Source organism: Branchiostoma belcheri, unplaced genomic scaffold (genome assembly GCF_001625305.1).
Source record: "Branchiostoma belcheri isolate BF01 breed outbred unplaced genomic scaffold, Haploidv18h27 scaffold34, whole genome shotgun sequence".
In the NCBI taxonomy this organism is placed as follows: Eukaryota; Metazoa; Chordata; class Leptocardii; order Amphioxiformes; family Branchiostomatidae; genus Branchiostoma; species Branchiostoma belcheri.
This window is the reverse complement of record NW_017803954.1, coordinates 2,411,639-2,421,841: the sequence shown is the minus strand read 5'-3', so window position 1 is coordinate 2,421,841 and position 10,203 is coordinate 2,411,639. Positions and strand designations below refer to the sequence as shown.

General features: G+C 37.2%; 1 protein-coding gene across 1 annotated transcript in view; it reads left to right on the top strand.

Annotated features, from left to right (window-relative positions):
• Positions 1-4,367, top strand: part of LOC109475589 (alpha-2,8-sialyltransferase 8F-like) — a 23,628-nt gene extending 19,261 nt beyond the window's left edge. The window contains exons 6-9 of the mRNA XM_019776288.1: positions 1,925-2,020; positions 2,690-2,796; positions 3,037-3,174; positions 3,584-4,367. Coding sequence (XP_019631847.1) covers positions 1,925-2,020; positions 2,690-2,796; positions 3,037-3,174; positions 3,584-3,810 — 568 coding nt within the window. The 3' untranslated portion in view covers positions 3,811-4,367. The remainder of the gene's footprint in view (positions 1-1,924; positions 2,021-2,689; positions 2,797-3,036; positions 3,175-3,583) is intronic.
• The last annotated feature ends 5,836 nt before the right edge of the window (positions 4,368-10,203 follow it).

Sequence of the window (10,203 nt, the reverse complement as noted above, 5' to 3'; positions counted from 1 at the left end):
TTCCTACTTGTACCAGCCCACCTTGTATGAGGTTTGAGCTGGTTTGAGAATGCTGTCCACATGATATTAGATTATGTCTGCAATGTTTGGTAAGGTTGTAAACGTGTGACAGGCTCACTGTTCTGTGATTAATGTTACAGTAGATATTCCATTTACTTCACACCATCCCACACAGCAGAGTACAACCAGCTGGGAGTGTTTGAAATATTTGTTCAGTAATGGCTTCTTGTTGCACAATCATGATGCATTGATCCTAAAGGTGGTTTACCGGTTATGCTAAAGAAACATCTGTCATCCTGGGTGAAAATTCAGGTTGCAGATTATATTTCTCGAAGTAGTTTTCATAACTACATTATTATGATGACATCCTTTGAATATTAAAGCTCAGGTTGTAGAGAATCTTTCTTCAGCTCTGAAAAGATCCTTTAACCTGGGAGTCACACATGACATGTCAATGAGTGTGTTGTAGAAGGGGGTCTCTTGGTGAGAGAGAGAGATCTGATGTGTACTGCTTCTTTTTTTTATCCCGTCACTCAAACCATCAGCTCCCTATGTTTCTAAATTGTATATCCAGTGTTCTACCATGCTGCCATTACTGTTGAACCTGATTCAAAAACTTCATACTTGCATGTCTTACTGTCCAAGCAGTTTTTTTTGTCTCAATCAAGCCCCCCCCCCCTTCAAGGAAAAATGACAAACTGAAATGTCTGTGGGATTAGTTATGACACACTGTATGTGTTCATTTCCAGGGAAGAGCTGCACAACTGCTGTTCCACCCAAGATGATTTCATTCTGACCCAAAAGAACACAAAAATAGGGATGACCATCCGCTATGCCATAACCAAGGGCAAAACCTTCAAGGTCAACTCTGCACTCACCAGACTGTTGCCAAAGGTGGGACTACAGCATGGAGGATATACCATATATTTTTAACTTGAGCATGTTGGACTTACTTTTGGTCATGACTTTATGTTGAAGGTATATTTTGTACTATATGTTTTGTAAAACCATGTACATATATATGTAGGATATATGTATACAGACTTTGTACGACTATGTTTATGGACTTTGTAGAACCTCGATCATTTAGACTGTGTCTTGTTATATTTTGTCTGAACCTGACCTCTTCCCTCATGATATCAACAAAATCTGACCAACAGGCCAATTGGAGTATTTCATGAATAAACAATGGCTCAAAGAAACAGTTATTCTAGAGGAAGTATGAGTGATCTGAATATGTTGCACTGTGTTAATGATATTTAATAGGAAGTTGAAATTTGAAAAAAAAAAAGATATTATTACACATTGTATAAACATGATATTTTTTCACAGACCTCTCCTTTGTCTGGGAGGAGGTTCTCCCGTTGCAGTGTTGTGGGGAATGGAGCTATCTTGTCTCAGAGCGGATGTGGGCAGGAGATTGACAAGGCAGATTATGTCTTCAGGTAAAGTCCTTTGTTTTGTCTTTCACAGCCTAATATTACAAGTTCCCTTGTAAGGTTTGACACACTTCTTAAAATGAATGCAAACAACTGTTCCCTTTTCATTTTTAAATTGAAACAACAAAAGGTGCGGAATTATTTGCATTACAATGACACATACAAAAATAGAACAAGTGCATCTTCCTTTTTTACAATGTTTTGCTGAATCATGATAATGATATGTCATAATGTCATATTTTAGAACAGTACTATGCCTATGTTAACTATTATTGTGTTGGACTTGTCACGGTCAGCATATGCATGATGCTTTGTATCATGTTGTTTACACAACACTTCAATTCTGTTTTTCATTAGGTGCAATTTACCTCCTATTGGAGGCAAGTATGCTGAGGACACAGGGTTAAGGACCAATTTTACCACTGCTAACCCCATATCTCAAATATCCTGGGTGTAAGTTTTTCTAGTTTTCTTTCTTTCATTAGGTGCAATTTGCCTCCTATTGGGGGTAAGTATGCTGAGAACACAGGGATCAGGACCAATTCTACCACTGCTAACCCCATATCTCAAATAATGTCAAAGTAAGTGTCCTGTGAGTCCATGGTGTATGCTCTCTTAATAAATATCTATGCGCATATATCCCTCTCCTTTCCACCCCTCTCCCCTCCCTCCTCTATCCCTTCCCCCTCTATCCTCTCCCCTCCCCTTCCCTCTGGCCTCTCCTCACACCACTCCCCTTCCCTCTCCTGTACTTTCCATTCCCTCTTACATTCTCTCTCAGTCTGCATGATGTGTAAACTGTCAGTGGAATGTGATTTTTCACAGCTTGACTTTGGTGCAACCCCCGGTATTTCAGCACCATGGACATATAACATGAGCAGAATCAAACTTTTCAGAAATGGGTTCATTGAGATAGCTTAAAAAACATTTTTTTGCACGACTGCACAATTTTTTCCCCTAGGAATGCATGGATATGGTGGAAAACTTGCCATTTCTACTGCAGCACAAATTTTCCCAGTGAGGCCTTTTTTCAGTATTGTAAGGGATTTTTATACATCTACATTGAAATTTATCACCTAGTAGTATATATGCCTCCATGTCCTAAAACTCCCATGTTCTGACACCCCTAGCCCTATGTTGGAACATAGGCAGTCAGAACATGGGGGCATCAGAACATAGGGGTGTCAGAATACAGGGCTATCTCCTCCACCATCACACTTGTTGAGTTCCTGTTCTTGTGACACCAACAGATACAAGGGTCTGCGGAACCAGCAGGGCAGGGACAAGTTTATGACTGACATCAAGAAGTATCCCGGCCTTCTCTGGGTCTCAGCTTTTGGAGTCAAGTCTGCTACAGGTACATTTGGGTAGTGTCTGGATCAACCAAAGCTCTTCATTCAATTTTACACTACAGGTGGATAGATGCTTCAAATCAAAAAGGTTGTTGGGAATTGAAAGCGTCACCACCTAATCCTGTTCAGTGCCTACTATTTGTACTTAAGCTCTAATTTTAGCCAAAGTTTCTAATGTCACAGATAAACTTTTACTTAAAAATAATGTTTCTATGGGTGTCCTAACTGTCTTTTATGTTTGACAGTAATCTCACAGCAAGCCCTGAAGTTTGTAACCCAGAAGAGGATCAGGAGCCCTGCCCTGGTGTTTGGGAACCCCAAACACTTCACCGACACCATGAACTTCTGGAGAGCACACAACCTGTCCAACCGGCTGTCCACTGGTGAGCAGATTTCAGTATATGACTTAGGGCTGTGTACTTAATACATGTAACATTGCTGTACCTGAACAAAGTAATACAAAAGTGGACACCATAAAGATAGGGAAACTGCACAGAATCTATAGAGTATAGCAAATAAACAGACCAAAGTGTAGGTATTCTAAAACTTCATGCCTGCTATTTCATTTCTACTGAAACTACCGGTTAGGGTGCAGACTCATTCATCATTGTATGATGCAAATGCCATTAGCATTTTTGAGCAGACTGTGCCAGAACTAACAATGCAGCTTAATTTTGCAGGACATATCATATGCAAGACTATTTCTAGAATTCCCTCAGTTTGCAATTGTATGCGTGATTGTATGTTGATCCTACAAGAAATGTGACCCCACTCTACATGTACCTCTTGCAGGGATGTACCTGTCCAGCATAGCCCTGTCTGTATGTGATCAGGTGCATATCTTTGGCTTCTGGCCATTTGACAAGGACCCTGAGGACCAGCCACTGGCATATCACTACTACGGCAAGGGCAAAGTGGACCAGGTGCACGACATGCCACAGGAGTTTCTGAAGCTGTTAGAATGGCATCAGGAAGGTGTGGTCAATGTTCACATACACAAATGTCAGGCAGACAGCTGATAGTAGTGCACATCACTGGTTTCTTGTAATCCAAGTACACAAGTTACCAGGCACAAATGAACATGTAACATTAGATGTATCCACAGTGTTCTATGTGTTGCACTTGACACCCCAGCATTGTTACAATGTACCTGTACTTAAAAATGACCCCTTTTAAGATTAGCTGGAAAAGAAAGTATTTTTGTTATTATACAGAAAGTGCTTAAAGTTATTATTAGGTACAGAGGCTAAGTAACTCAGCACAGAGAGCTTCTTTATTTTTTCAGTTTTTTTTCTTTGCTCAGTACACGCACATGTGGCGTCGTGTGGCATAGTTGTAGAGCGTTCAGTGTTTGAACAAGGGGACCCGGGTTCGATCCCGGGTCCTGTCTGAACTTGCGCCCCGACGTTGTGCCCTTGGGAAAGGCACTTTACACGTATCCCCCCTCAAATAGAGGGACCAGTTGTCTTCAGCTGGCAGACGAGAGCAGCGCCAGGCGGGCTGGCGTGATCAAGACAGTGTCAACGTGTCAAACCTCCTCACTGAATGGACTGACATGGTCATCATACTTGGATTATCTGTAACATCTGTGTCCATAATATCACCAGGGTCCATAATATCGCCACCTTGAGAAATAGTGTGCTTAAAGATATTTTACTGCAACATGCCCTAGGTATGTACATTTGATGTGTGAAGGAGTGCATACCAAAAGTATGTTGCAGTAAAAATATCTTTAAGTACACTGTTTCTCAAGGTGGCGATATTATGGACCCTGGTGATATTATGGACACTGATGTTATCTGTATATCTGTACATGAATCTGTATCTGATTGCAAATAAAGATTTGAGTGATTGCCATAGATAGACACGTACACTGTTCTCCACTTTTTGCCATCTTCCAAGGGTAAGACATGCAATTCAACACAATGCCCAGTCTATTTTTTGTACTTTGAAACAATAGTGAGAAGTGTTGGTCTGTGCTACAATCATGGGTATTGTTCAACTTGTCATTTGAAACTCTATTTTTCCATTAGAATATAGTAAAAGTATTGTAACAATTTTACATGCAATTTCAGAAATGGGTATCATGAAAGCAGTGCCTCCTAGGAGTAAGTAAGGGAGGTGCAGTTTTACACAAGTCATAATATCAGTTAGTGATATTTTTTTAATTTTCTGTAGTTTGTTTTACCGGAGAGAGAAAACCCAGACAGTTCACAATCAATCAAAACAGACTTTTGTATTGAACTGTTTGGAAAATCCAAACATAACTTTTTGATCGATAGAAACTTTGACATATCTATATTATTCAAAGTTATACTTTTACAGGAGCTTTTAAGTTGAACAGAAATATATCATATTATATGCAGATATTGTATTGTTTGTTTGTTTAAAGACACAAGTGTCAACAATTGCCAACAATGTTTTATTACATGTGCCACAAAAAGAATGAAATATATGTTTAATGAATGTAAGGCAATATGTATCCAAGTACCAAACTATAGCAGGTGGTAGAGTTTATCATTTGACATACATGTTTTACTATTTTACAGTTGGTTTTAGCTCAAGTTGCTATGCTTATCTGACTATCTAAGACCTTTGATTTGGTATGATAGACATATCCAAAGAAATGATGTCAAGTATTTCAGGTATCAAATATTTCGGATGTTTTTTAGAAACTGTGTTATACGACTGTGTGTTATAATTGGAATGTTATGAAGTAGGAGAAATGTCTGTAGGAGGAGAAAGATGGCATGTGAAGTGCCTTTCTTTGGTTTGTGGGGGTCATGCAAGATGTTGACAAGAACAGTTATCAACAGATTGCAATTTTGCATATGTTGATGTTAATGTCCACACTTTGTTAAACCGGAACTCAACTACAGTTACTGTAGTACATACTAACAAGCAGGAGTTTGTTATGTTGTTCAGAATATATTTGTGAAAAATATTATTAGTACTTACAACATGTAGCCTTGGGTACATGCATATTTCTCACTTTTTTGTGAAATCAATGTAACCCTGGCCATTGTCATATTGTTTTTTTTTTATTTATGGTAATTGAAACATCAATTTTGCAAATCTACTCTGAAGAGTTACATGAAATGGATACATTCCAGTCAATGAAGATTTTGCCACAGGTATTTGTTGGTCAACGGACTGACCACAAATTTCAGTGCAATATCTACATTTATACATTGGTATGTTTATTGCTCCTCTTGCCATGGTGCAGTTGAATAGAACGAGCTGTGCATATACTGTGCAAGTGTCATAGCATTGGATGGAATGTCTTAACATCCAACCTGCATCTACATATTAATGCTTATGTAACATTGTCACTTCCAGGATGGAAGTATTGTTTTGGGTGGTGCTTTATTAAGAGTTTGTATGTTTGGGTTCCTAAGTGAGTTGGGGGGGAGATTGAGTGATTGACAGGATTTTGACCAGGCATCCCCTGCATTCAAATATGTGGTCCTCAGGAATGTATGAAACATACTGGGTAAACCATGGTGTAATAGCACAGTCATATACCGGTATGTATGAGAAATAATGCATTCTATGATGTAGTTAATTAATGCAACCAGTATCTACTCAGAAGTTTGAAATCTGTGATTTCTTGTTTTACATGTTGTCGTTCTCCTGATCTTGTCATTATTCTACATCATAGACAATTCCAACTCTAGATTGGATGTTTGGAGTAACATCTATTGCTCACAGTTGTGCTCTACATTTTGTGAATGATGATAAGTAGAGAGGTGGTAAAATCGTACAGACTGTGTACCAATGGAAATAATGTGACCATCCACATTTTACTGGGGATAGAGTGGCAATTTCTTGACGTGGAATTGAAGGCTCCATCAAAGTGCTGCTTGTTACGTATGACTGAAAAGCAATAACGGTATATTAGTCAAGTCAGGGGAAAAAAACTGAAGATTTGCATACTTGTATTTTGGATAGCTTTATTCTTAATAGTGAACACCTAATGAATACTTATCATACAGGTGTACATAAAAGGCTATGTTGTTGTAATTGGCGCTTTATTTTGGAAAGGTGGAAGAAAATCATAAGGCCCATATTTTCTTCAAGAGAACTGGCCAAAAACTGACATGGGAAGAAATTTCACACATTGTCCCCCCTGATGCTTCATCCTCATGGTCCATCCAATACACGTATTGTTCAACCTTTTTTTTTGTCAACAGCGTTGTACAATTTGTATGTTCCTAGTACCTAAGCCATCTACATTGTGTTGCTCTTTGGTCATTGTCTTCTTTATAAAGTGGAACAATATTTGAATGTATATTTTATTGTTCAATGTGCCTTTTTCTTGCTTACATGTTTATTTGGAATAGAATAAAAGAGATATTGCTCATTGTTATTGACTGTAGTTGTGAATTATTAATGAATGTTCACAAATAACGTCACAGATAACATAGCTTGAATTTTTGGGAGTGTCAAACAATAGATCCTGGCTGTCCATCAAAATTAAGAGATCAACCAATAAGGAAAATGGATGCACCTCAGTCAGATCTTTGTTTTTCACCATCTCATCAAATTAGCATAAATTTTGAATATTTAATCATAGAAATTATATATAATTATTATGTTATTAATATATTATGTTATTAATGTTAGAAAGTACTATTACTAAACATAAATTTCAGATGTTCAAACCCAAATTACTGAATTTTCCAAATACTACCTGTCAGAAACCCATTGCCAGGGCAACACGAAAATTCATAAGCTTATCTAATTAATATGAAATCTGTTTGAACATCTGAAATTGTTCCCATATATATTTGAGGTCACCAACTTTTCTGTTGTAGCGCAAGCTGTTCAGGCGCTATCTGAGATGAAAGTTGGCACAGGCCTCAAAAGCTAACGTCCCCCCCCCGGTATATGAATAGGTTAAAAGAAGAGGAGAACAACAAGCTCAACAATCAAGTAATACATTTTATTTGCACTCTCTATAGGTGGTAATATTCCCTCAAAGTGAGAAGTCATCAGGAATTGTCTAGCCCTGCCTGTCATCACATGTAATTCAAATTGTGTGGATATAATCAGTCAGAGATCAACATTACAAAGTATAACATACATGTACCTTACAATGACCCGCAGAAGTGCTTTGTTGGAGTTTGATATACCGTCTAGAATCTCATGCAACTGATTGGATATTTAATTAAGCTGCAATATGATGCAGCCTTAGGATAAAGATGTCCTTAGGATAAATATTTAGTGGGTGCAACAGCCCCGAAAGTAAACACCAAAGCATGTAGGCTATGCTAATACAGATTTCTCAATACTAAACAACCCAACAATGACAGTGACAATCATAACATGAAAGTGACAATGAGAAGTACATCAATAGCCTGACATGCACAATGTCATTCACATTAGCCTTTTTTTTCATTTAAGCCGGAGAAAATGTTGATTTCTGGTTCTGGGGTAAAACAGAATTTTTCAGTCTGTAACAATACTCTATGGCTGTACAATCAATAATTACATATCAATACCAAGGAGTGGTTTCCAAAATCATAGTCTGTGGTGATTTGTCTCTGCACTGCCAGATTACATGCAAACAGCACCAAATGATGCCCACATGACAGACATGACTACAGGAAGTACATTAAAGTGGCTTTCTGTAATGATTCAATAATACTTAAAAAGAGCTATATATACAAAGAAAAGCAAGTCTAAATACTGACATGTTGCGAGTAGTCTGCCACAAAATCAAGACTAATAAAATCTCTATATTTATTTTATATAACACTAAGTATTGATATGCTAACACTACATTGCCAATATATATATTCATTTATATACATAAAAAAGATGACCACATTATGTTACAATAAATTTGGCTAAGCTAACAAACAGTATGTAGCTTGTCAACAAATTGGTCTTTGCTGCCCTTTCAGAAATACATATCATTGCATTATCTTCTTTTATCCCTTGCATCTACTGTAAACCATCATAATTCTATATGTAAACATTATATAATTTTTACCTGCTTAAGCAAGTGTGGCATTGAAATAAAAGAAAAAATATTCAAGTACAGTCACTTCAAATAAATATACATTTGAAATAATGTATCTTATCGTGGTGTATGAAGCTAGTGGGCATTTTTCCAGACTACAAAAGAGCCAGAACATTGTATCATAACCTCTGCTTTGTCAGTCTTGTATCAATCACTTGTTTCAATCAGTGTTTATGTCAATTATAGGCTCTATGGTTATTGGCCATGGCTTTACGAACACAATACATGTCAGTGATTTCTGTGATGACTTCTGGGTGTCATAAAGTCGTAAGTTCTCCAGATAAAAAAATCAGGAAAAAAAATGTAAAACTGCAAATTGAAGGCAATGTATAACTGCACATTCAAGAGGAGCCTCATTGAACAGTAAAAGCAAAATATTCTGGATTTTCTGATATCAACTGATACCTAACATTAGATTCACAATAATTAGACGGAAACATCTGACACTCGTGATATACAAAAAGGCTACAAAATTCAACTGTCACCTGTGCCAGCAGTCATACTAAAAATAATTTCCATATCGCATACATGTACATCATGCACATCAAGCCAAATGGAATAGTTATGACAATCATTATTATTGCCGTGGAACAATAAAAAACTTAAAAACAATTGAAAACACATCTGCTCTCTTCAATCAGTATTGCAGCTGTACGTGTACATATGTAGGTGATCAAACATACAAAATCTCACACATCTACACACTTGGATATTCTCTGTTTCTCTTCAAGCAATTGCTTTTAAATCATTGCTAAAAACACAACTACAAGGTAAAGTAGTAGCTTACTATAACTGGCTTTTGAAAGCAATGTCCCATTTATCCATGGTCATCAGATTTTGACAATTATAAAAGCTAAAACTTGACACATGTGAATGTATTGTCTGCTATATGACCATTGAAACAACAGAACAACCATCTGGAATGTATAAGCACCAATCATGTGTTACACTTTCAGCAGCTTATCTCTGGCTACAAAAACTTCTTCCTTCATGTACATACAGTAGTTACATACATTTGTATTTACAAGATACAAAAAAGGTGCTCAAAATCCAAGTATCTGCAAAGTTCTGTCGATTCGTCTTACAAAAAACAGACCTGATAAAACAGCCTTTTCTACTTCTCTAAAATTCTCAACACTCAATATTTCTTAGCCACGAACATGTACAAAAAAATGAGTTCTTGTAGAAACAGTGACCCTCTCATTACATGTACATCTTGAATCCATGCATACAATCTAAATATCATATTCTTTACACCAAAACTCCTGTTGGCACATCTAAAGAGAAAAATACAAATAAAACCTCTGTCATCAGAAACTGGTTTCTCAAAAAACAGGTAGCCTTGGACTTTTTTTATTCAAACTCTGGGCCTTGCCAAATAACA